General features: G+C 38.0%; 1 protein-coding gene across 2 annotated transcripts in view; it reads right to left on the reverse strand.

Annotated features, from left to right (window-relative positions):
* The window catches only part of LOC122281034 (midasin), a 64,765-nt gene that overhangs the window by 13,348 nt on the left and 23,654 nt on the right, over window positions 1-27,763 (reverse strand). For both annotated transcript variants that reach the window (XM_043092228.1, XM_043092238.1), the window contains 26 exons: window positions 26,673-26,866; window positions 26,527-26,581; window positions 25,479-25,629; window positions 25,212-25,285; window positions 22,933-23,080; window positions 22,370-22,468; window positions 22,157-22,257; window positions 21,945-22,034; window positions 21,799-21,864; window positions 21,497-21,661; window positions 21,205-21,412; window positions 20,205-21,103; window positions 18,489-20,072; window positions 18,190-18,379; window positions 17,989-18,054; window positions 15,587-15,675; window positions 15,267-15,512; window positions 8,463-8,598; window positions 8,261-8,346; window positions 8,006-8,091; window positions 7,561-7,702; window positions 7,382-7,471; window positions 6,581-6,704; window positions 2,612-2,766; window positions 1,601-1,714; window positions 3-173 (listed from right to left, as the gene is read on the reverse strand). In XM_043092228.1, the coding sequence (XP_042948162.1) occupies window positions 3-173; window positions 1,601-1,714; window positions 2,612-2,766; window positions 6,581-6,704; window positions 7,382-7,471; window positions 7,561-7,702; window positions 8,006-8,091; window positions 8,261-8,346; window positions 8,463-8,598; window positions 15,267-15,512; window positions 15,587-15,675; window positions 17,989-18,054; window positions 18,190-18,379; window positions 18,489-20,072; window positions 20,205-21,103; window positions 21,205-21,412; window positions 21,497-21,661; window positions 21,799-21,864; window positions 21,945-22,034; window positions 22,157-22,257; window positions 22,370-22,468; window positions 22,933-23,080; window positions 25,212-25,285; window positions 25,479-25,629; window positions 26,527-26,581; window positions 26,673-26,866 (5,529 nt within the window). The remainder of the gene's footprint in view (window positions 1-2; window positions 174-1,600; window positions 1,715-2,611; window positions 2,767-6,580; window positions 6,705-7,381; window positions 7,472-7,560; window positions 7,703-8,005; window positions 8,092-8,260; window positions 8,347-8,462; window positions 8,599-15,266; window positions 15,513-15,586; window positions 15,676-17,988; window positions 18,055-18,189; window positions 18,380-18,488; window positions 20,073-20,204; window positions 21,104-21,204; window positions 21,413-21,496; window positions 21,662-21,798; window positions 21,865-21,944; window positions 22,035-22,156; window positions 22,258-22,369; window positions 22,469-22,932; window positions 23,081-25,211; window positions 25,286-25,478; window positions 25,630-26,526; window positions 26,582-26,672; window positions 26,867-27,763) is intronic.

The raw sequence follows: 27,763 nt of genomic DNA on the forward strand, positions 1-27,763 counted from the left end.
ACCTGCCAGTTGGAAACTTGGCTGACAATTTGTGGCAAGTCCATAGCTTTGATATTACTTGCCATAACCTCCAAAGATGTAACGAGTTTCAGAAACTCAAAGCATTGTGTAAGAAAGTCACCACATTCAGTTTTTAACTTCTTAAATTTCCCAGGATCAGAGCGGAACACAATCTGAGCACAAAAAGAAACTTTTGTCATCAGATGGCAGAGAAGAAACAACCAGTAGCATGTAGTGATAACTAAAGTCCACCTTCATGGAGCTTAATTCACTGTCTGCCCATGGTGAACACATTTAATCATTGAGAAATGAGATTGATTCAAAGATATAGAAGTAACTGGCAACAAATTTTATCAAGAAAAACAGATGAATGGAATTGATATTTGTTTTTGGTGTTGAAAACCCAAGCTGTATGCTCTACCAAAGTTTCAATTTTAGACCTCCGTCACCCTCTTAAGGTTTCTTTAAAACAAAACTATATATAAAACTCAGATCTCGATAATTTGCTATATACATGCAGAGATAAAATTATAAAAATACAACTTACCGTCTGATTCAGATTCCTGACAACAATGTTTCATGGAATTATATTCATCCATTATTATTTGTGCAATGAAATATTTAGAATTTGTTTTCTTCATAAAAGCTACCAAGTGATCTTTTAGAAGCCTATCTTTCATTCTAGTATGTAAGCTAGTTTATCAAGTTTAATGTAAAATCAAGATACTTTGGTGTCACATTAAGCATATGATGCTACAATTGAGATCTTAAATAAATTTTTTCTTGCTCAATGAAGTCTAGAGGATAAAACTTTTCAACTATTTTTCATATAGATCATCAAACTCAAATAATTTTCTTGAATTTATTTCGCTTTGGGTTCCATATTAAAAAGCTTAATATTTTATAATAAAAGACTTTAGGATACAGATGAATAGGTTTATTATTCCTCATAAACTTAAACTTTTTAATTTAATTTTGGAGGGGCCACATCATACAAAAAAGATAAAATATAAAAGATTACACAAAATTTTGGGGCTACAGGAAAAAAAATAGGAGGCATTAGAAAATAGATAATATATACAAAATTATACAAACTTTTGGGGCTATATGAAAAAAATTGGGATACTCATATGTATAAAGGAAATTTTAGAAAGTTTTGAAGAGCATATGGGAATTATAAATTTTTTTTTTTTGGGGGTGTGGGGGAGCTTTTTCTATATATAAATAGAATTATGAAAAAATATTTCTTTAATATTTTTATTTATTTATTTATTTTTGTGGGGTGGGTTGGGGGGGGGGGGGGGGGGAGGGCATTTTCCGCCACTGCCAATCCACCTCAATCTCGTCTCTACCTATATCCACAGCAACTCCTAACCTTCACAGTCTATGATGCCATGGCACTAACCCTCCAACAAGGCAGTCCTAAATCATCCAGAGTAAAAAGAACAATATTGTTAACAAGGTAGGTGTTGGAATTACCCACAAACACAAACAAATCCACGCCTCACAAATTTTGCTTCTTACTCACATATTTGGAATTAAGTTTTTTCATCTGCTAAGAAAAATGGTAACAGGATAAGAGAAAGAAAGCTGTTTAGACCTTTCTTCGCACCCGTCTGAGCTCCACTTCAAGATTTTCTAATGCCTGCACTCTTCTATTATCATCTTGTCTTGAAGAAAAACATCCTGCTAAATAGTCACATTCTTGTCGTACCTACAAGAAGCCATACAGAAAATGCTTCAAGTTTATCATCTTACAAAAATAAAACCTCATGGCTACAAAGGAAAAGCTCAACTATCCACTTGCACCTCCACACGGGCAGGCACATTCAATTGCATATTGTAAAAGCTTGAACTTTATGAATTGGAAAGAGAGATTTCATTTGCTGCTGTTAATGCTAAAACATGCAGACCATAACAACTCAACATTGTCAAATTGACATAATAACTTATGCACAACTTGTGGTTCATTTTAAAAAACTATATAACTTATGAGCCACTTTTTTTCTTTATTTATTTATTTATTTATTATTTTCTATTTTTTATTTTATTTTTTAATGTGAATATGAAGCGAGAGGTTGTATTTAAGAAGAAATAAATTTCATGAAAGGGAGCTTGAAGGTTTAGATGCTGAACTAAGTTGAATGTCTGCGCTCTTCCCCATGTACTTGGGCTATGCCTATTCGTATTAATATAATATAATCGTTTACCTATAAAAAAAAAAAATATGTTGAATGTCTGCGCTCAAGATGTGGTACAAGATAAAATACTTGTTAATTGAAGAGCCATATTTTTAAAATGTGAATATGCAGGGAAAAGAAACGGGTAAGAAGAAATATCAAATAAGTTTTATCAGAGGCAGCTTGAAGAGCTTTAGATGGGGACGACTGACTTAAACAATGTTTTAGGTCATTGCAGTAGAGGTGCATAAAACACACAGTTAAGCCTTACAATAAACTATACATTGTAGTATACACAAGCAAATACATTATAGCATACATTGTAGATACACAGTTAAAGGCATATAATAAACTATGCACGCGTTAAGGTACAAAAGATCATAATAACAGCTGATCGGATAATCAAACAATATTATATAGTAGAAAGATACCTGCATTTCAAGTTTAATTGATGCTTTCTTTTCAGCTAAATGTGAATACTTCCATTGGTATTTCATGGCAGGATCCAAATCATCCCCACTAAGCAAGAGATGAAAGCGTAATCCCCCAATCCGTAACCACGCACAGCCAAGAACATAGAGGAAGTCTAAGAAAAAGACAAAAAAAGATGGCAAAATTAGGATATCATATTGACTAATTTTTTCTGAAGAAACATTGGACCATATATCACTAACCCAATGACAGAAAAAACTGAAATTTCTTGGAACCAAAGGATAAGTGAAAATCCTAAAATTACTACTCTTTTTGCAATTCGACCCCTAAGTTGCAAATTTCCCTCACCATTAATCTCTAGCTGTTAAGATATTTGAAAAATAAGTTACGTGGCACAATCTTAGTGGCTGGGTCTTTTTATTTTTCATTTGATGAAAGACAGTTTTTCTCAGCTGCCTATGAAATATCTTGCCCTCCCGTTGGGTGTGTTGTTCAAATAGAAATCTATTTGGGATGATGTTCTAGAAAAAAAAAAAAATGGAGCTGAAATTAGCTACTTGGAAGATATCCACAGGTGGTAGCGTCACCAAAATCAAAAGTACTCTTTCCAACCTGCCAACCTACTTCCTATCATAATTTCTGCTCTCCACCAAGGTGGCTCATCGCATGGAGAAACTCCAACATGACTTCTTATGGTGTGTGTGGGGTGGGGGTGGAGGGCTTCTGTAGAATCATCATCAAATTGAAGCATGGGGAACCATGGGCTATGACTTGCTGTATGAAATGGAAAACAAGTTAGCCCTTTACCAGGACTAGGACAAGCACTACCATTCTTAGCAGCATAATTAATGGAAGAAGTTAGCCCCTCTAACTCTCTTTGATATTTTGAAGACAGAATTAAAGCTACGTGCCGTATCTTTCAATTCTCTATTCACTTCGATAGAAACAAACATAGCCAGAAGCTCTTCTTCAAACCCTTCACACGAGACTCCAACATCATAATGGAAAGTGGTGATTTTCTGCAAGACCCAAGGAAATTCCCAACTTCCCATTCTACAATGGAAGAGACATGGCAAAAGACTCAACACAATGGTTCCTCTTGATCCTTTACATTTGTGTAAACATAGCTTGATTCTGCCGACAAAGTTTTCTGTTTTACTAAAGGTCCCTCCATGCACCTAGCTACTAAAGATATATAAGAAACCTCCCAAATACTAGAGCTATCAACTTCCCTCTAGAAGCCAAAGGAGAAGTTAGAAGAAAGCTTCTGAAAACTAATCTGCCTCTTAGTGCTCACTAAAGCCCATACCAGAGTCAAGACCAGGAGTAGGCCCTGGGTCTGCACAAAGAATGCCGGTCTACTAGTCCAGGCTCAAAGGACCTCCCTGACTATCTTTTGGCAGGCCCAGAAAGCCCACTGGCTTTTATTTCAATGGATAAAAGAGCCCGTGGGCTAACCCATTAATGAAAGTGCTTTAATAGAGCTTGATTAATCCATTCAATTCAGGCCAGACCTGACTTTTTTCATATTTATTCAAGGCTCCACTCGTAAAAAAATCCATGGCCCCTTAAGCCTATATTAAAATCCTAAAAAAGTACTACATCTCTCAACACCGATACATGTTTTTAAAATGTTTCCGTTGTGCTGATGTTCATGCCCTCTGCAACCTCCTCAGAAGCCCCCATGATTCTAGTAAAGGCCAAAACATTTAGAATGGTTAAAAAACAAATGGTGTCTTTTCCACTGTGAACAGAATTTCTTGTTGCAATCCCTAGATTGCCCCTGGATACCATTTTGACTGCCCGCCAGACTCTGCCACAACCTCAGCACACATTGGAGTCCTAACCTCAATATGACTAGCTTCATCCACTCCTGCCAATATCAAGGACAACCTTTTCAGAGTCATAACATCAGCACGCCACCCATAACCCATTGATGAAGCTCAACTTGTGGCCTGTCATAGGGTGATGACTAAGAGAAGACAACTACCCTATAAAGCTCATCATGAAAGCCTCTACAACCCTATACTTCTCTTCCCTTGGACAATGAATCACTGAAACCTCCCATTCTCTGCTTTAAAGACAAAACTTGGCTTCAAAGAAAAAGCGACTCGTCAATCCCATTGAAAAAATGCATTTTTAAACCCAAAAAAATCATAAAAAGAAAGAAACCAGTGACAGTAAACTATTTGTGAGTGGAAAGGGCGCAAAAAGAGAGCATTATCTCCGAGAATCGTCAGAAATAACAATCAGAGAGAGAGAGAGAGACCAAAAGAGTCAAAATACAATTTCGATGTTTGAAATGGGTTTTACATAGAAAACATTATTAGGGTACCAGTGAGGAGAGAAAGAAAGGGAATACAGGACATCCAATACAGGGAGGAGAGAATGTGACTTCAGTAATGGTCAGACCTTAATGGAGGGTACAAATTGCAACTTATGTTTCAATCGGGGGCTAAGTGACAACTTTATTAGGTTAAAGGTCAAATTGCAAAATTATAGTTTAGGCAGTTGAGTGTAATTTCCCCAAACAGTAACTAGCATTAATATTTTTTTTTTTTTGAAGTAAGAAATTTATTAATAAGTGTAATTAGGCATAGCTCAAATACACATGAAGTGTACATAGAGAGACACCTAATTACAAGCTAATGAAAAATATTACAAAAGTCATTAAGACTATTCCCATTCAAAACAATAATCAAAGCCCAAAGCTACAAGTATGAAAAAAAGAAAGCTCTAATCCCTTCCACCAATCGTTCTCAAAACAGCACCCGTTCCTCTCATTCCAAATGCACCACATAAGACACAGAGGAACCATCTTACAAATGGTTACTTCTGACGATTTCCTAGAAGCCCTCTCCAACATGCAAGGAGGTCCATCACCCTCTTGGGCATCACCCAAGCAATTCCTGCCTTGGCATCCCACAAAGCCTTTGACACATAACAATGAAGAAGAAGATGATCTGCCGATTCACCCCATTTTTTGTACATAAAGCACCAATCCATTACAACGATACCATGCTTTCTTAACTTATCAATGGTAATATTTTTCCCGTGAAAAGCCAACCACCCAAAGAAAGCCACCTTAAGAGGCACCTTGCATCTCCAAATATTTTTCCAAGGAAAAAAACAGTGGAAGAATGTGATGCCAATGTCTTGTATAAAGATCTAACCGAGAATTTCTTATTACCAAGCTGATTCCAAAACAATCTATCCTCCCCTCCAGAATTTATGTTTAAAGCGTAAAGCAAGCTGTAAAAATCAGTAATGTCCCCGAACTTCCCAATCTTGGACATCTCTAATAAAGCTTACTGACCACTGAATAAAACCAGTGGAATTATCCATGTAATCTGCCATAGAAGCATCTTTATTCAAAGCAATTCTGAAAAGAGGGGAAAATATTCTTCAGGACTCATCCCCACATCACAAGTCATGCCAAAAACTGATCCAGTTTCCTCTACCCACCTCAAGTCTGAAATTACTGTATAACTCCTCCCATCCATTTCGAATGAATTTCCACACTCCCACACCATATGCCCCTCTTACTTCATTGGAGCACCAACCAACCCAAGTACTACCGTATTTGGCATTGATAACAAGCCTCCAAAGAGCATCCCCTTCTTGATGATACCTCCACAGCCATTTCCCTAAAAGTGCCTTATTGAAAGTTTTCAGCTTTTTAATCCCCAAACCACCCAATGAAAGAGGGGTGCAAATCTTATCCCACTTAAGCAAATGGAATTTCTTCTCATGCTCCATACCGCCCCACAAAAAATCCTTTCCATTCTATTGGCCACACCAATAGGCAAAGGAAAAAGAGAGAAAAAATAAGTTGGGAGATTAGATAAGGTGCTCTCGATTAAAGTGACACTAGCGTAGTGTTAATATTAATATGTTTTCCAAAAAAGTAGACACTCATATGAAGTCTTGTATTTATAAATAAAAAAGATCGATAGACATAGAACCACCTGTAGATGAGCAAGGAAGATAGAGCTCTCTAAGCAGCGGCTCAATGAATATGCACACAGATTCTTTCAATCTGCAATAGCTTGATGAGAGAATAAGAAAGCACATTTGCTGGATGTTTTCTTCCTGTCACCAAAGAGAGAAAATTATGAGCTATGATAATTGGACAGTAGCATACCTCGATGGTGTTTGAGATTTCCAAAACTAAGCACCAGGAGAGCTCTAGCAAAAAACGCATCAAGGTGTAATAGGAAACATGGAGGTCCTGAGAAGGGTAAGGCTCATAAATGAATGCTTTTATGAATTTTTCATGCTCTGGCTTGAGTTACGGGCAATTCATTTACACACTTCTTTTTTTCTCCTTTCCTAGCTCAATCAAACTTAAAAAGTGCAAACATATAGAACTGAAACCAGTTCCTTCTCTAACAATAGAGGTTCAGTTTACAACCTTCAAGATCTTTAAAATTATTTAGATTTGAAGGGCTTCTTCCTTCAACTACTGTTAGTAAGCAACTTTTACTCATTCAGCAAAGTGAAGCAAAAAGGCATATCATCTGGAAAGCAACCCATTCTTTTTTCTATATAGTATAAAATGGTGACAATATGTTATTTATGACTTCATTACCATCTGATTGACTGTTAAATACCGAGAAGCTTAAAACTCAATGTCTAGAGGTTCAAACCTCTCATGAAAGTGGGCAAGATCCACTTTCATGAGTGATTTTCTCTTTTCTTTTTTTTTTTTTTTTGGGGGGGGGGGGGGGGGGGGGGGGGGGGGGGGGGGAGTGAGTAAAAAAACGTACCTTATCCATATTCTTCCGGAATGCACAAAGATTGGACTTGATTGTCACAAATCCATTCGCATCAAAAGATTTTTCATGCGCATATATAATCTAGAAGCAGAAGACGGACACTAAGAATGACTTCCACAAACATGAGTAGAAATAACAAGGCATATCAAATCCAAAACAAAAACAGCTACCTGCTGGAAAAGAAAGCGAGCCATAGATAAAAGAAAATGAGCTATATTTGCCTCTGTTGGAGAGCTGCACCAAAGACTACAAGAAGCAACTCTAAGCTTCAGACCATGGACAAAATATTCACATACAGTGGACGTCCTTTGCCTGAATCGAGCACAAATTTGAAATAGAAAGAAAAACAAAGAACAAAATGAGAGCCACATAATAAAGTACAGGTTTTCACTATCATCACAGCATAAAAAACCCAAATAAAAAATATACTAAACATACAGTCAACATAAAGAGGAATCGCACTAAACCAGTCTCTTAACTTTATCCCAACTATTCCCTACAACCACCCCCCCCCCCCCCCCAAAAAAAAAAAAAAAAACAAAAACAAAAACAAAAAAAACTTCTATCATACAAATTCATATGCTTTAGGCCACATATAGATACTAATTATCTTACAGAATCTGGATGACTGTTGCTGTATTCACAGGCTGAAAAAGCATATCTGGCAGTGGAATATCATAATCACCAATCTTTGAGAAGTTCTGCATGTCACATGTCAATTAACAGATCATAAAACCTAGAGTCCCCTCAAAAAAAATAAAAATAAAAATAAAAAAAGAAAAGAAGAGAGAGAGAGAGAGAGAGAGAGAGAGAGAGAGAGAGAGAGAGAGAGAGAAATCTTGCATCAGAACCATGCTAAAAGTAATATACCTTGATAAAATCAGGCCGATGGGTCCACAAAGACTCATGCCACCTAAACCACATCTCAAGAACAAAACTTGTGATTTTTGCATTTACTGCATCAAAAAGGAGGGCATAAGATATGGTTATGCATAATCTATTAATTCATAAGAAGGTAATACATACATAACACATACATATACACAGACATGTAACACAAAACTGCACTAACCTGCATCCACTGAAGTCCATGCGTCCAATATCCACAAGATCTTTTGATGTGGTAAAAATATTTGGGGAGGTCTTGATGAGAAGGTCAACGAAAATTTCAAGCCATATTCCAGAAGGTTAGATACAGTACCCAAAGCCTGTCATGAAGGAAAGCAAATAAATAGCAGACCAAACATATAACGATAAAGTAAAAGTTCATGACCAAGAGAAGTTGTAATAGAAAGTAGGGAAAGAAGGAAGACCAAGAAAAACAAAATTAAGGGCATTCCAATTAAATAAAACGGAATAACAGTTGAGCTTGTTCAATTGAAAATCATTCAATCCAAACATATCAGATATATTCCAAAATAGAAGTGCAAATGCATGGGCAGAAGTAATTATATTTTAATTTAACTAGGAACAAACATATATTTCATGACCAAAAACTGATATCATTGGGCCTCAGCCCGTGGGCCAATTAAATAACATGAGACAGGCGGGCCCTGTATAGAGGAGACGGGAAACATGCCACACAGGCCCATCGACAGGTGGATACCAACCAACAGCACCGGAGATGGTTCTGATGGTCTCGTTGTAGGCAGAGGAACCACTGGTGGCAGTGGAGAGGGAGCATACGGTAGTGGTGGAGTTGACGAAGATGGTAGTCTCGGCAGCAGTCACGGGTTTTCAAACTCCCTTACCGTTGACCAATAGTTTCTTGGCACAGAGTGGATAGAAAGGACCGACAAAGAGCAGAGATGAACAAGGGGTGGAAGTTTTAGTGGTATCTCCTCCAATGGGTATGGTTGTGGTGGAGCTGACGGTCATAAACATGGGTGATCCAACTCCCTTACCGTTGACAGACTGTTCTCCTGCATACTGTGGATAGAAAGGGCCAATGGGTACCATATAAGAAGGGGAATTGGAGTTTGCGATGGTTGGAGGTGTCAGGGACGTCAACGAAGGAGGAGAAAGGGTGGTGGTGAATCGCAGTGGGCATCAAAGGAAATATTCAGTCTATACGATCGTGTCTACATCCTGTTTCGATGAGATGCAGGCAATCCAAATTTGTGTGGGGGTTGAGTGTTAAGGTTTTGAAGAACAATTTATATCTTTGCTAACTGCCATTGAAGTTGGAAATATTCAGATCAAGAAATCTGGTTCGAAAACACAAAGGGAGCTCAAGAGATTAACTTGGTCTATCAATTATGTGGGCAATTCAAATTGAGAAAGATCCAAAGGAGGGGGTCGACATTGTCTCTATGAAGCCTAAGATTATATCATGGAATGCCCAAGGGCTTAATGAGGTAAATAAGCACTTGCGGATAAAAAAAATTTCTTTGAGAGTGGAAGACTGATATTGTGTGCTTGTAGGAAACCAAGATGGAAAATATTTCAAGACGCATCATTAGAAGTTTGTGGAGTTGTCCATATGTTGACTAGGTCTTTCTTGCTTCGATTGGGGCATTAGGTGGAGTACTGGTTATGTGGGATAGAAGGGTGGTGGAAAAAATGGAGTATATTGAGGAATACACAATGGCTTATTCTTTTCAAAATGTGGAGCATAATTTGTTTTTTTTTTACAAGAGAGATTTTATTGATTCACGTATTTAGGCGAAACCCGAGTATACAGGGAGTATACAAGAAAGAGCCTAATTACAAACTACGCGTTATGGAAAGTAGCATAAAACTCATTAAAACTCGTTCCATTCAATACAATAGAAGAAGCTCAAAGCAACAATATACGAAAAAAGAATGCCCTAAACCATCCGGATAGCATTCTCTATCGTCAAAACAATGACCATTTCTTTCGTTCTATGTGCACCGCATTAAGCATAGAGGCACCATCTTCCAAACAGCTGCAATGTAATAATTACCCCGAATCCCTTTCCAGCAATAAGTCTATCATCCTCCTAGGCATTCATGCAAGATCGAGCCTAGTGAAGATTTCATCCCATAAAGCCTTGACTACTTCGCAATGAAGAAGTAGGTGATATGCTAATTCACTATTGTGTTTGCACATGGAGCACCAATCTGTTATGTAGAGGCCACACTTTCTTAGCTTATCGATAGTCAATATTTTCCCATGGGATGCCAACTAGCCGAAGAATGCAGCCTTGAGGGGAACATTGCTCCTCCAAATGCTCTTCCAAGGGAAGGCATTGGAGAAATGAGTCGTCAATGCCTTGTAATAAGAACGGACTGAAAATTTCTTGTTCCCTATAGGTGTCCAAACTAATATGTCCTCCCCCTTCTGCTGTCCTGCCTGTATTTTCAGCACGTACAGCACGTTGTAAAAGTCAGCAATGTCTCCCACCTCCCAATCCTATACAGCTCTAGTGAATCTCACGGACCATTGCAAAGAATCAGTGAAGATGTTCATATTATCTGCCACATAGGCATCCTTATCTGATGCAATCCTAAAAAAAGAGGGGAAAGCGTTTTTCAAAGCAACATCACCACACCAAATATCATGCCAAAATCTGGTTCGCGTGCCCCTTCCCACCACAAGTTTGAAATTACCGAGTAAATCTTCCCATCCATTCCGAATAAATTTCCAAACTCTCACCCCATAAACCCCTCTTACTTCATTAGAGCACCAACCTCCCCAACAACTCCCATATTTAACATCGATGATGTTCCTCCAAAGAGCATCCCCCTCCTGATGATACCGCTATAACCATTTTCCAAGAAGGGCTTTGTTGAAAGTTCTTAATTTTCTTACCCCCAACCCGCCACAAGACAAAGGGGTGCATACTTTCTTATTTAATCAAATGGAATTTTTTCTCATCCTCTAACCCTCCCCACAAGAAGACACAAAAAATCTTCTCCAATCTATTCGCCACCCATGTAGGCAAAGGAAATAAAGATAAAAAGTACGTTAGGAGATTAGATAACGTACTCTTGATAAGTGGAGGATAATATTTGATGGGCTTTTGCTGGAATTTATGGGCGACCTTGCTGTATAGATGGATTACACAACAGTAGAAACTTTCTATGGGAAGAGTTGGCCAGATTACATAGCTGGTGGTACCTTCCTTGGTGTATAGGCGGGGACTTTAATCTTGTCAGATTCCCAAATGAAAGATCGGGAGATAGCAGGTTGTAGCTAGCAATGTTGAGTTTCTTGCATTGTATTTTTGAATTGGGGTGAGTGGACTTTCCTTTTATGCGTGGTGCATTCACATGATCCAATAACCAGACATGGTCTAGATTGGACAGATTTTGGTCTCCCCGGAGTGAGAAATTCATTATCTGGAGGTATGTCAAAAAAGACCATCTCACCTATGTTCTGATCATTTCCCTATTTTGTTGGATTGTGGTGGAATTCAAGGAAGAGCAAGATACTTAAATTCGAGAATATGTGGTTAAAAACTAAAGGCTTTGTGGAACAGGTTAGGCAATGGTGGTCCTCCCATCAGATCCAATGTACCCCCAGTTTCATTCTTGCAGGTAAAGTGAAAGCTTTGAAAACATATTTAAAGCTTTGGAATGCGCAGTCTTTTGGTGATATAGGCAACCGCAAGAAGTCACTATTGGAGGAGCTTCCTCAGGTAGAGAGGGCATATGAGGGACAGGCCATTTCGAAGGAACCTGCTTGGAGGATAGAACTAGTCTCAGAACTAGAGAGAGTTACCCTATTGGAGGAGATTTCTTGGCAGTAGAAATCTCAAGCTTTGTGGTTTAAAGAAGGTGATCGTAGCACGAAGTTTTTTTTATAGAGTGGCAAATTCCCATAGGAGAACTAATGTCATTGAGATGATGGTTGTTTGCATGGAGATCCCTGTGATTTAAGAACATGTTGGTTATTTTGAGCAATTGCTTACCGAGCCAGAGGAGTGGAGGCCGGAAATTGATGGGCTAACATTTGAGTCAATTGAGCAATAGGATGTCCTTTGGTTGGAGAGCTTGAGGTTCATGAAGCAGTGAGAAAGAAGGTTAAAGACAAAGCACCTGGGCCAAATGGATTTTCTATGGATTTCTTCCAATCTAGTTGGGAAGTGTTGAAGGAGGACTTTTTTTTTTTGATAAATAAAGTGTTGAAGGAGGACTTAATTAAGGTAGTTCATGAATTTTTCGTATTTGGAAAATTTGAGAAAAGTCTCAAAGCCACTTTTATTGCACTTATTCCCAATAAGATTGGGGCATTGGAGGTTAAGGATTACTGGCCCATTAGCCTTGTGAATGGGATGTATAAGATCGTTTCCAAGGTGCTTGCAAATTGAATGGGAGGATATTTGGGACAAATCATTACAAAACCCCAAAACGCATTCGTATGGTGAAGACAGATTCTAGACTCAGCACTCATCACCAATGAATGCCTAGATGGTAGATTAAAATCGGGCAATCTGGGTCTCTTGTGCAAGTTGGATATGGAGAAGGCCTACGGTCATGTTAACTGGGATTTTTTGTTGTATTTGCTTGGAAGGTGTGGTTTTGGGGAGAGGTGGTGCATATCGACAGCGCTGTTCTCAGTTTTGGTGAATGGCTGCCCAATTGGTTTTTTTAATAGCTCCCTAGGTCTAAAGCAAGGGGATCCCTTGTCCCCACTTCTCTTTGTCATAGTCATAGAGGCATGTGGTAAAATGATTTCAGCAATGGTTAAAAGTGGGTTTTTGGTTGGTTTTTCGATTGGTGACATACATTGAGGTATTATTCACATTTCCCATTTGTTGTTTGCAGACGATACCCTTATTTTTTGCGAGGCAAATCTTAACCAGATTCAAGCACTAAGGGCACTTCTACTTTGTTTTGAGGTTGTTTTGGGTTGAAAGTGAATTTATTCAAGTCAGAGTTGGTTCTAGTTGGCAACGTTTGTAACATCCGGTTGTTGGCTAACACTGCTGGTTGTAAGGTGTAACACCTCAATGGAAGACCCAAATCAAATAGCCTATACTCCAAAAGGACTAGTCAATGATACAATTAGAGCTCCATTGAAACATTATAAAGAGCAAGAACTTCTCCTTCCCAAGCACTCTGGATCTCATACATCATCTACCCTTATTCTTATCATATGGGCTATCACAATTTACCCCCTTAAATTGTTGACGTCCTCGTCGGGGCCTATTCGTTGTAGGTGACATGGCTCAAAGTCCCGCATTTATGGTTGGAACCTGGCTCTGATACCATTTGTAACACCCCAATGGAATGCCCAAACCACGTGGCCTATACTCCAAAATGACTAGTCAATGATACAATTGGAGCCCCATTGGAATCTTATAAAGAGCAAGAACTTCTCTTTCCTAAGTAATATGGGATCCCATACACCACCTAACATTATCCTTATCATATGAGTATCACAATCTACCCCCTTAAATTCCATACGTCATCGTCAAGCATGTCTATTGTAGGTGGCACGGCTCAAGTCCCACATTTATGGTTGGAACCTGACTCTGATACCATTTGTAACATCCTAATGGAAGATCCAAACCACATTGCTTATACTCCAAAAGGACGTCAATGATACAATTGAAGCCTCATTGGAACCTTATAAAGAGCAAGAACTTCTCCTTCCCAAGCAATGTGGGATCTCATATACCACCTATCGTTATCCTTATCATATAGAGTATTACATAAGGTCTTCTCTTTCCCTATGAATTACCTTGGCCTTCTTCTGGGGGCTGCCTCCAGGGCTAAAACTATTTAGGATGCAGTAATTGAAAAGATTGAACGAAGATTGGCAGGTTGGAAGAGATTGTATCTCTCGAAATGTGGTAGGATTACTCTAATTAAAACCACTCTTTCCAATCTAGCTACTTATTTTTTATCCTTTTCCCAATTCCCGCAAGTGTGGCGACACGTATTGAGAAACTTCATCTTGACTTCCTTTGGAACGGACTTGGGGATGAATTCAAATTTCATATGATCAAGTAGGACAAGATATGATCCCCAATCTCTTCTAGTGGTTTGCGAATTAGAAATCTGAGGGTGTTCAACCGGGCTTTACTTGGGAAATGGTTCTGGCATTATAATACGAAAAATGTGAGCTTCACTAGGGTGGCCCAAGATTGGGAAGTCAACAATTTTGTAGATTTCTTCCAACTCTTATACTCCATGAGACCAAGCACTCAAGGAGTTGATACTTTGTGGTGGATACTTGCCAGAAAAGGTATATTTCATATCGTCCTTTCTATAAGGCCCTCACACCACTGCAGAATAACCACTTTCCATTGAGAAGAATTTGGAGAAATAAGGTAGCGGCATTTTTTGCATGGACAACGTCTCTAGGAAAGATTTTGATGATGTATAATTTACGGAAGTGCAGGGTGATAGTGGTGGAATGACGTTGTATGTGTAAACAAAGTGGTGAGACTGTAGACCATCTTCTGCTACATTGCAAGATTGCTAGAGCGTTTTGGGTCAATGTATTCAAACTGGTAGAGCTAGCCTCAGTTATGCCTGCTACAGTGGTCGAAATTCTGGCATGTTAGGTGAACCTTGGCGGTATTCCACAATTCTTTGCTATGTAAAAGATGATTCCTATTTATATTCTATGGTGCATTTGGCGGGAACTAAATGACCGGACATTCAAAGACAAGGCGCGTTCATTGTATACCCCCTTGTGTACCTTGGGCTATGCCTATTCGTATTAATATAATATAATCCTTTACCTATTAAAAAAAAAAAAAAAAGACATACGCTTCTATTAGCTTTAAAAATCTGAGTCAACTCTAGTCTAAAAGCAACCAAAGTAGACAAGATTAGTATCTACTAGATCCTTTCAAAGTCAGGGACTAGTAGCTGAACTTCCACTAAAACATCAATTTCAATTATATCAAACAGATACCAAAGATTTCCTGAGAACAGTCTAATTTTAACATCTTACCCGCTGTAATCCTTTGGGATCAACCAAAAGGATAGATGAAAGCTCCTGCAGTAACTCCAAATCAAGCAAAAAACTTGTCCTGTCAGTTAGAGGAAGTGTGTCCTGCCAGCTTTCAAACCCAGACTTCCCACACAAAACTTCAAGAAAGAAGGAACAACAAGCAGAAGAATCTGACTCAAAACTTGTATGCTTGTAAGAGCTTTCCTCCAATTTTTGCCTTTTGCTTTCAAATATTTTTTGGATCATCTGCAAGGACCAATATTATTTCCCACAAGAGAGGAGTTTGTTAACAAAGGCTGTAGAGGAGCTAGAGAACAAACCTGTCGCATCTCCTCCAACTGCTGAACAATAGGGACCTCATCTTGATCATGATCAAACGTGTTCATGATATATAATGACATGGAAACACCTGTATAAATACGGGAACAAAAAAGAAATTGTGTCGGTATCCAAACCAAACAGAGGATATACAATAGAACTGAAAAAAAAAATTGTATAATTATATATAATGAAGTAAAAGAAGAGTAAAGCATATTATAATGTATTGTTAAATCATTAATTGTTCTATAATCTTAAGCTGATGGGAAGAAATTAGAATATAAATTACAGTTATTTATTTATATTCTAACACTTTTTTTTGGATCAGTAAATAAGAATTTTATTAAAATAGGCAAAGTTTAGTACACGGGACATATATAAGAGCAACACCTATGCATGATTGTCTAAAGATACAATCAAATACATTCATGCCATTAAAGTCTATTAAAATCGATCAATGGAATAAAGTATTAAGATAAACAAGTTCTAATCTCATCCATTGTCCGTTCACGATCCTCAAAACTCTGACCATTCCTCTCCATCCATATGCACCACTATAAACAGATCGGTATCATCTTCATAGCTGCTATTTGAGAGTTACCTCGAATGCCTTGCCAGCTGGCCAAAAAGTCGACCCCTCATGGCATCACCCAATGAAGCCCCACTCTAGCAAAGATATCATTCCACAAGCTCATGGCTACATCACAATGCAATAATAGGCTATACACATATAACACTAATCCAACACAATGGCTCGGCGTTTCCTTAGATTACCTAACGAGTATCTTCCTTAGGGCCCGTTTGGTTTTATAGATAGTCTCGACCCATCTCATCTTAACATCCAAATACCATTCAAACACAAAACACTTTTCAATTTCAAATTTTCAACTTTTTCATCTAATCATTACCTAATCATTACAACTTTCCCAAACTTCTAAACAAAACACATAAAACAATTCAACTTTTTCAAATCTAAAAAGAAAAAAAAAATTAAAATATTATATTTTAACAATATTTTAACTTTATAAGTTTTTCTCTCTCCCTTCCTAAAACCCCATAAAACATCTTAACTCAAACCATATCACTATTATTCACAAAATATCTCACTACTATCACATATTTTTCATCTCATCTCATTTCATCTGTGTGAGCAAACAAGGTCTTAGTCTTCCATATGTTTTAGCAGTTTTACCATGGGAATGTAATTGTAGTGTGTGTTATAAGGGACTTGTAGTAAAATTGTAAAGTGAATCTCCCCTTCTTGGATAGTGACCACAATATCTTCAGCTCCTCCTTTCACTCTACAATTATACACAAGATTGAAGAAATCTATAAATGTGTCAATTTCCCAATCTTAGGCAGCTCTTAGGAAAATGTTGTTCCATTGAGGAGAACCACTAATAGATCCATGAGCTCTGCTACTGAAGCCTCCTGTCTTCGTGCAAAGCCGTACATTGTTGGATAGGCTTCCTTAAGGATTTGATCTCTCCACCATAGGTCATTCCAGAGTTCACTTCTAGAACCATCCCCAACTGCATAGCGTATGTATTGATGGAAGTTTGTCCAGCCCCTTCTTATGTATATCAATGGAAGTGTGTAACGATGACTCACCTCTTCTTATATGCAAATAAGAGGCAAGTCATCTCAAGGGTGCTGGTTCTTGCATCCCCTACAACGAAGGCAGATTATTCTAACACTATATTAGGTGTATGTCAAACTCTCCCTTAATTAGTGAGCCCAACACAAAGAATATTTAATTTAAATAGGGGTAACGTGTCAAGCCAGAAATCAAACTCATCTTTGGCACTTGATAATAAAATCTAGTCAATCCAAGTGGCAGAAAATGTTAATCACGTGAATAAAGTAAGCTGAAACTTTTTTCTAATAGGTAATAAAGTAATCTGAAACTTTATCAAGAATGAGGAAAAACATCACTCATATAGCAAAATGAATGAGAGTTTTGGAACTTGGTTAATTAACCTAGTAACAGAATCTACCCTAAACAGGCCCCATAAGGTAAGATAACATTGGGTAAGCAGTTGAAAGAACCACAAGAAGGTTAAGGCTAGGTGGCTATAAAGTAACCAACCCTTGGAGTGAAGAAGGTGGAGCAGCTGCTGAAGTGTTAAAAAACTCTGATGGGAATTAAAACCAAATATAAATGGCAAACCCTAAAACTCCTAGCCAGTCAGTTCACCAAGAATATGGGGTTTTGTTTTCTGTAATTGTTCTGCCAACACACCCATATACGTGGACACCCCCCACATCACTCTATGCGCCCAAAGTTTTCTGGTAAGTAAAGGGAGATTTTAAAATGGTATGTTAATGTTTTAAACTTTAAGCTACAATACCTTAGCATTCAAATAATATATCCTAGTATAACGTCAAAGAAGCGAGGTCATACCTTGCATCGCGAGAAAGCGAAGTTCAGGATTTGATGATGCAACAGTCTCAATCAGACTTCTATTCACTGTTACATAAATCATTTCAATAAGAGGAAAAAAAATTCATTAACTCAGAAATAGTATTTACTTTCTTTTCGGATAAATACATGTCAAAACTTTGATATCCAAGGAAACAAAAACAGTAGATCAGAATGTTATACCCTGTTCCCAAGATTTTGACTTTGTTGGCCAAAGCAACTCACAAAGTAATGAAAGCTGATGCTGCTTATGATATAAATTAGAAGAAGGAGGCAAATATGGATGACCACCATGAACCCAGAGCAGAGACTTCTCAGAATGAAAACTCCAAGAAGAGACTTTGGCCATATTCTCCAGATTCTTGCTTTCCCTCTATGCCGAGCAAAGTGAAAGTAATCAAAGTCATGTACATTACAGGAACTGGCTTGAAAGTGGATTACAGGCTAGAAGACAAAATGTAGCATTATTATGGTCTGCTTACCAGCACAATATCAATTGCTTCTGGACAGATATCATTCAATTTTTCCTTCAATTTGGCAGCATCTTTCAACAAAGACCACCAAGAAATTAGGAGCTGCTCAACATTTGATGACATAACACCATTCCAGAACTGTATGTGATCTTCAAGAAGGTCAGTGTACAACCGAATCAGCACATCAAAAGAAGGAGACTCCACAAACATAAATGGTGGATCAACAAATTTATGAAGGATATCCTCCTCCATTACTCGCAGAGATTTCAAAATTGGTATGAAGGACCAAGCTTCATCCTGCTCCATCAATTGTGGAGATTTCAAAACTGGTTTGAAACACTGAGCTTCACTATAGTCTTGGCAGCTCTCGGCATTCCATTGCTGATAACTAACCCGCAGTGGACCTAGGCAGTTAATGGCATTACTTAAATATTTACTGCACAACTTGCTCATGTCACTTGATGCAGCTAAATCAACCAACTCAAACGACAAGATAGGTATAGGCTGCATGTCAAAATCTACTTGGTAAAGTGATGCAACCTCATGGCGTCGGCGAGTAACGTAGTTCCAAATTGGATGCTCCATGGCCTGCTTGATTAAAGTTGAAAAAGAACTAAAACACTGACAGAATGGCTGCAATCGAGAACTAAACCAGCTAAACCAGAGAATATAAAGCTCAATATCACTTTCAGTGGCTTGTTCAATGGTCCAGTTAGCAGCAAATAGTAGCATCTTATTAGCCAATGCCAAATCAAGTTCAGTTCTACCGAAGTTTGAGACTGCACCCGTTGAAGCCCTGGGAAATATCTTCTGTTCTAACTTCTTTACATTTAGAAAGTGAGTTCTTGCATGGCCACAAGCAGTTGATGTCTTGTCCACAGGGTACCCGATCCTAGCAATTTCATAAGACACACATCGAGTCCCCAGGAACTCCAGATACATGCAGTTTTGTTTCACACAAGCTTCTTTTGAGTACCATATAAAATCTCTTATTTTCAATGGCATGGGCCATCCTCCAGGCAAACACAAAGAATGTGCCAACGATGAATCAGACAATTCTATAACTTGTAAATAATCATGTTTAGCCTGACTAATAATATTCCCTCCTGCCTCACATAAAGAAGAAATATATGTATGCTCCCAACTGACATGGAGACTCCACAGAGGCTGATTACCATTCATTAGAAGCTGCTGGAGTAACTGAACCCAACGTGCCAGCTCAAGATACGTGATGGAAATATTGAGGCGTGATCCTTCATCCCTAGCATAGATGTGTGCTTTGGCCATTGACTCAACTAATCTACCACCAGGAATACCTGATAGAATGAGAAATCGCTCCACATCTTTTAGTTCAATCTGCTTAGAGCTGTACCCACTTCCCACATCCAGTAACCAATACGGCTGCATCATAAATATTTCAACTCCTCTATTTCGCATTGCTCGCGAAACTTCACCATAGTTCGGGTTAACAGTAAGGAACATTCGAAAATTAGGGTGTGGATGGAGAACCACTGGTTTTCCATCAACAATTCCACACTCGTTAATCATAATTGAGCCGGATGGCTCCACTAAAGAGTTGATTCTGTCAAGAACCTAAACAAATAAAGAAGAATTAGATGACCAGATAAATATGCATTGGTTATAGTCAAATTCATCTCCAAAACAAGACAAAATAACAAGATATCAGGAGAATAAATGTCATCAAATCAAGAACATGTAACATACTGTAGGGTTACAAAGATTTGCATTCTCCAGAACAATCCATTCTCCATGTTCTATAGCTTTTATCAGCGGTCCCATAACCCATTCAAACTTTGCAGAAATTGGCCTTTTCTGATTACTGTCTTGCAACTTCAAAACCATCTTCATGGCTCTATCAAGATCCATGCTTGACCATGACACAGGTAGAACATTTCTCTTATGATCTAACTTTAGTTGTTCGATGATCTCAACTAACATACCAAGAGAATCAACCATTCTCTTCCACTTCTCCACATACAAAGAAGTAGATCCTGATACAAAATCATAATCCTTGCTAGATAAAAAGGCAATCCATCTCGTAATTAACAGATCTTTTCTTTTGCCCATAAATGTTTCCTTTGAGGAGTCCAATTGCAAACTATAATACTCGTTAACATAGCACTCAACTTGATCAGCAACAATGCGAAAATTTCGGAAGGCATCATATTGCTCAAAGCATCCAAGTAATTCAGATATATCAGTCGCAGCCGAGAGATTTAATTCATTCAGTACACTGCCAGTGAGCTGAGCAAGTAACCTTATCAATGAGCTCTTACCAGATGAGGGTGGACCCATCAAGATGCACAGCCATTGATGCTGCACACAATGTGCTGCAGCTTCCAAGCATTGACGAATTCCAGGAATAATTTTAAGTTGACTACTTGGCATTTTAGATGATTGAACATAGTTCCTTTTAATGGCAGTTTTCCCCACAATTAAGTACCGAGAATTGAGCTGAACCCGCGGGAAAGGATTTATAAATGGCTTGACTTCAAAAACCTCCTCATAAAGCCGTAGGATCTCTCTGCGGTCAGCTGCTGTACGCATTCTTTGAATGTACAGAATGTTGAGGAAGCAATAATCTCTTAAGTTCTCTGGTGTACCTAAATTAAAGAAAAAAGACTCTTAAAAAACCCAAATTATTTCGAAAATAAATATAGATTCATATAGAATCAATCAGATTAGAAGAAACAAGACATAGAACCTTGTATTATCTGGCACGATCGAATCACATCACGCAGATTAAACTCCCAAGGTGAGCCATCCTGTGCAAACTTGTGATACAGCATAGTGTCTTCATGCAATCGTTTGTTAAATAGTATCAGTTTTGATAGCATAGACCTTGGGATTGAAGGATAAAGTGAACTACAGATGAAAAGGTGGTCATCCTCAACTAACTCATCCACGTAAACCTGAAACCCATGAATATTAAACAGAGCATCAGTTTTGCACATGATATTACATCCACAGTGGAAATGATGTCTAGACAAGTATACCTTAGTAAAACGGTTGAGGAAGGACTTTGGAAGTCCTTTTCTGCCACCACCTTGATAGGAAGGATTTTGACATGCAAAAAGTCTAAAAGACGAGGGACACTTAAAGGTGAGACCCAGTTCTGGGATAAAGACCTCAGCACGGTGATCAAGAATAGCATTCAAACCCTACACACCAATGAATTTCCATCAATGAGGAATGTTTTCATTTAAATAAATAATATATAATTGAAAAATACTCTGAAGCAATTTCAGAAGAGGCATCAACAAAATAATAAAATGATAAAAGAGGTTCAAGACAGTACCTCTAACACAGATTGGGGAGCAAGATTGAGTTCATCAAGCAAAACCCAACACCCTTCCTTCAAAGCCTGTAAAGGAAGAAAGAAATTCAATATATTCTAAAGCCAGTTAGAGACAATAAACGTTTAAGATAATACTACATTTTAACCTGCAATAGGATCCCATCAGACCATGCAAACTGTATTCCTTCTTCTCTGTCAATTGGTAAGTCCGATCCCAACAAGTCCATTATATCAGTCTGCACAAGAAGCATGACTAATAATATTACGACCAAGTGGAAAAGATTGCAGATCATGAGAGATATATAGAAAAAGAACAAAAAAAGAAACATAGGACAGAGAAATTCTGAGAGCTACTCACCTGCTCAGACAAGTTTATACGCACAACTTTATGTCCAGAAAACTTGCCCAAGGCAACAATCAAACTCGTTTTCCCGACACCTGGACTCCCTTCCAGTAGAACTGGAAAGGATAGATATAATTGGAACATCAAAAAGAAGAACACCAACGGCGTAGAATTTTGGAAATTTTGGAAATTATTGAAGATAGACCACAAACAATGGTAGGAAGATACCAGGCTTTGGAAGCTGCATAGCCCTCAGCACCCGATAGGCATTTCTGCAGGTGGTTGGTGCTAAAAACTCAAATCCCCCAACCTCACACCTTTCACAACCTATAGGAACAACATTGTTTTTTATAGGTAAGATAAAGTTTTATTGAAAGATGTAAAAAGGCGTTGCACAAGTACACAGGAAGTATGCAAAAGAAAACACCTAATTACAGTCTAAAAACTAGAAAATAATGCAAGAAAGTCATGAAAGCACCAACATGTAAGTCACTGACAACAAATTAGAGGTTTTGTTACTTTCTAAAAGCCAAGCAACCATAATTACAAGAGAATTTTTACTTTAGTCACAGTTGAAAGCATCTTTTTTTTTTATAGGACAATCTTATTCAAAGTGCAAAGAAGTACAACCTAAGTACACCATTATACATACAATATGAAACGCCCAACTGGTGGAAATGAAAGCATCTGAACTCAATTAAAAATTGTTTAACGTTCATGAACAAACAATATATCATTTTTAAGTTCTATTGCAACATTAAAATATCACAAAAAACATCACATATAGTCACCTTTTTCAATGTAGAATGGATCAATGCCAAAGATATTGTCACAATGCATACTAGCACTGCACGAAATATCTGCAGTCATTGCAAGATGACCCCAACCATAATTTTCCAGTCTTGAAAGGTTCGTGTGCATAGAATTAGCAGTTTCCACCTATTGCATCAGAAATAGCAAGCAGTCTTAATCAGTCACTATATCACATATTTGTAGTGAAATGAAGTGAAAGATATTGTTGAGATTATTTTCCAAAATATAAAAATATTTTATTGATAGTAGAAATAGGCAAAAGCCCAAGTACAAAGGTCATGAGCAATGCCTAGGAGTGATGTTCTAGTGATATAAGAAATTCATGAACGGTCATGCCATTAAAATCAATTACAATCCACCATTGGAACAATGTGTTAAAAAATAAAGTTTTGAGTTCATTCAATGACAGCTCATAATCTTCGAGACTTTGCTCGTTCCTCTCCATCCAAAGAAACCACCATATGCAGATCAGAATCATCTTCCAAACACCCACCCTAGCAAAAAAGTCATTCCACAAAGTCATGGCAATCTCACGATGTATTAGTAGATGATCAACGGATTCTCCACTCTTTTTACACAAACAACACCAATCAAATACTATGAGTCGGCGTTTCCTTAGGTTGTCGGTAGTGAGAATATTCCTTAAAGAAGCTATCCATACAAAAAAGGATGCCTTTAAGGGGGGCCTTTGTCTTCCAAATGCCCTTCCACTGGAATGAATTTACATTACACTTAGAAATGGATTGGTAGAAGGAGCGTATTGTGAACTTCCCCTTCACTAAGGGTTGCCAAAGAAGCTTGTCCCCCCCCCCCCCCCCTCCTTAAATAGGGACAAAATAGACTAAGGTTGTAAAAATCAAAGAGTGCTTCAACTTCCCAATTATGGACAGCTCTAAGGAACATGACATTCAATTGCGGAGTAGCGTTAGATTGATCAAGGAAGTCCGCAATCAAGGCTTCCTTCATTCTTGCTATACCAAAGAAGTCTAGATAGGCTTCCTTAAGTGCCCTGTCACCACACCATATGTCATGCCAGAATTTGATTCGAGACTCGTCACCCACCTCAAGACAGGTAAAACTAGAAAATTTAGTCCATCTACATCTGATGTGCTTCCAAAGCCCCACCCCATAGGATCCACTCACCTTAGTTGAGCACTAACCTCCCCATGCTCTACCATACTTTTGAGTCTAAAATTGTTCTCCACAAAGCTCCATGTTCTATTGGATATCTCCATAAACATTAGCCCAACAATGCCTTATTAAAAAGCTGCAAATTTCGGATACCCAAACCACCTTCGAAAATTGGGGAACAAACATTGACCCATTTTACCATACGAAATTTGAACACGTCATTCATCCCTCCAAGGATCCCATTGGAAATCCCGTTGTATTGGGTCTTGGGTCATGCCTCTTAGATTGGTGGATTTTCTTGCAAGTTGGAGAGGACTCCATGGCAACTCACAAATAGCGGCAATTTGGATAATGGTCCCAATATGTATGTGTTGGTGTATTTGGAGGGAGAGAAACGCCAGAAGCTTTGAAGATCAAGAGAGAAATTTGGATGAGCTAAAAGTTTTTTTTCTCAAGTCATTGTTCCTATGGGCGGGGGCCATTGATTGTAACGGACTGAGGGTCCAGGACCTTCTTCTTTCTATTGTAACCTCTAGCTAGGTGTTTCTCATGTATACTTCCTGTGTACCTGAATTTTGCCTATTTCTATGAATACAACTTCTTGATTAACTATCAAAAAAAAAAATTTTCATTAATGAAGTTTGCTTAGGTGTTAATCTTTTTTTTTGATAAATAACTGCTTAGGTGTTAATCTTTGCACAAGGATATCATCCTATCCCTAACAGTAAGAGGGCGTTATTGTAACACTACGTATTTTGAGCGGCAATAGAAACGAAGAATTTAGAATAAAGAAAAGATTAATTAAAACAGGACATGTGACACAGTTTAAGCATAACTTTTTTTTAAAGAATGCAGAATGTTGATAACTAGAAGTTTTTTTTTATTGGCACCAGGTGTCCGGGAACAGTGTCCCGACTAATCCCGAGGGGGCACAAGTCCACATCAGGATATTCAAGGGGAAAATCTCCAATCCAATGGCCCCTAGAGATTGTTTGCATCCAAGAGGATTTGAACCTTAGACCTGGGAAAAGCATAACCCCAAGCCTAAGGCCTTTACCACTTGAGCCAACCCCTAGGGGTTTTGATAACTAGAAGTAACAGATCAAAGAGCCCAAAGAAAACACACCTGTAGTTTTTCTAAAAGAAAAGATAAGCATCTCTCCCTTAACTCTCCAGCATCTCTTTTAGAAATACCAGACCCTGAGAAAAACATGTAAAAAGTGAGCGACATCAGAGAAAAGGACTCACCACTTTGGAATGGGAACAAATAAAACTCTTTAATACCCTTAAAAAAGTACAAATACATACTATTCTAACTGTTTTATGCCGGACTTCTAGATGAAATAAGTGAAACTACAAGGACACATATTGCTTTCACAAGGCAAGAATATACCTAAACTCAGTCCATCAAGCAAAACAAGAAATGCCCCATGAAGGAATGCATATTCAGGCCCCAAAATCCTCTCAGTCGTGTTAATAAAAGCAACCCAAGAGAGAAGATCTCTAACAGTAAGCATTCGCCCTGGTTGCAACTGGTTGAACCACTGTAGCACAAAGAATATGAAACATGGAGTAAATATGAGAGACTTATAATTGTTTCATGGGCAACAACCAATGCCTATAGCAGTTCCAGATACTTGAGCCACTGATCAGCCAAAGCCCCAAGCCAAAAAAAATAACAGAGAGAAAGAAGGATAGACATCAAATGGCCAAAACCAAAGAATAAAGCATTCTTTTGAGAAACTCTACCCACGATGTTTAGAACTCCCATCATCCTTCCAACCAGAAGACCAAAAAAACTCTTTGAAGCAATATGAGACTATTACATCTGAGGCCAAAATACAGAGAATCAATCGGTGCAGATATTCACAGCCCCCCCCCCCCCCCTCCCCCAAAAAAAAAACACAACAACAACAACAAAATATGAGGTGAAAGGAAAGATCCTGGGTTCAAATCCCTTAGTAGTAGGTTTTCACCAAAAGAAGAAATAATTGCTCCCTAAGATAAAGTTGGCACCAAATGAGAAAAAATAAAACAGAAAACTCTACTCAATCAATAACATTCAGCAACGGACCATAATTGCACACTCCAAATAAGTTATTTGAATCAAGATTGAGCCAACAGACAGACAGGAAGGCTAAATGGAGGTTGATAAAGGTAATACTAAGTATTTGACAGAAGAATACTAAGTATATGGGATGCTATTTATATTGAATAAAGGGAGGAATACAGTGAGGGGCTGCCCTCATGGTAGCTTTCCAAGTGTCGGAGGATAAATTGAAAAAACTCTAAGAAGTCTTTTCTAAAATAGAAAAAATGGATACAGGATAACACGAGTGAACTAGGCATTAACACTGTCAAATCACCATCTCAATTGAAAAATCCTGACAACGAAAAGATGAAGCAATAAAGCAGAAATAACAAGTTGGAAAAGAACATACTTCCCAAAAACTTAGCATAGCATCCACAATGTGTGAGTTTTTAGGGTTGGAAATCCTGCACAGACAAATCTCTCATGATAAGCCAACCAAGAAAGTTCTGATTAACCTCATTATTCATATAAGCAGTTACTTCATACTTAACATACCTCTGCAGAGCAATACTTCTGAGCTCATTCAGCTCACCAACAGACGGAACCCATATCTCTGTAAACCGATTACGAAGAGCCGGTGATAGTTCCTTCTTACCATAATCACCGCCTGGGTTCATCGTGGCAAGAACAAAAAATTTTGGATGGGCAGTAATTTTCTCCAAAACAGACCCTCCTTTCTCAGCCAAAGACTATAGCAGGAAAAAGTGATCACTGTGAATATACACTAGATAGAAGATGCATAGTTGGCAAAGGTACCAAGATATAACACAATGTGATATGTAACCAGATATCAGTACACAAGATGTGATAAGGCATGAAATGCCAAGTAGGATAAGAAACTTTGTTTTGTTTATATATATATATAGATCATAGATCCACATGGCGATTTAAACCAAGTCAAGAACAAGCCATTTATGCAAATTTTCATTATTTCCTTAAGAAGTAAATAAAGAAACAAAATGGAATAAAATAAACCTGCTCATTCTTTCCAAAATTATGACAGCTGCGACACCATCAAATTATTTGACATTACAAAGGGAAATGTTATTGTGGCAACATTTCAATCCTAAAATTCCTAGTCCCCCCACCCCACAAAAATAAAACAAATGACGAGGGAAGAAACAACATTGTTATGTTTAACGTCAATACACCTAAACCAGTAAGGGAACTAATTTGTAGGGCCATACCACCAAAAAATTCAGAAGAAAGATCAGTGTAGAATTATAGGGAGATTTAATTTGATGATCTGTCAGCAATGTTAGGGGCTAAGATTGAGGAGATCTATAGCTAACAGATCATGTTTTCTTATCCCATGATTTTAGGAGATTTAATTTGATGATCTGTCAGCAATGTTAGGTGCTAAGATTGAGGAGATATACAGCTAACAGATCATGTTTTCTTATCCCAAGATTTTAGGGGATTTGGTAGTCTGTTACCAAATCCGTAGATATGAGTTTCCATTTTTATAGCTTTCTTTTTTAGGTAGTTTTGATTCTTCCTAAGTAAGTTGTAAATATCCATCCCTAAAATAGATGAGTATTATCATCTATATATAGAGGGGAATGTAATCATTTTTTTATATTTTG

Source organism: Carya illinoinensis, chromosome 1, assembly GCF_018687715.1.
Source record: "Carya illinoinensis cultivar Pawnee chromosome 1, C.illinoinensisPawnee_v1, whole genome shotgun sequence".
Lineage (NCBI taxonomy): Eukaryota > Viridiplantae > Streptophyta > Magnoliopsida > Fagales > Juglandaceae > Carya > Carya illinoinensis.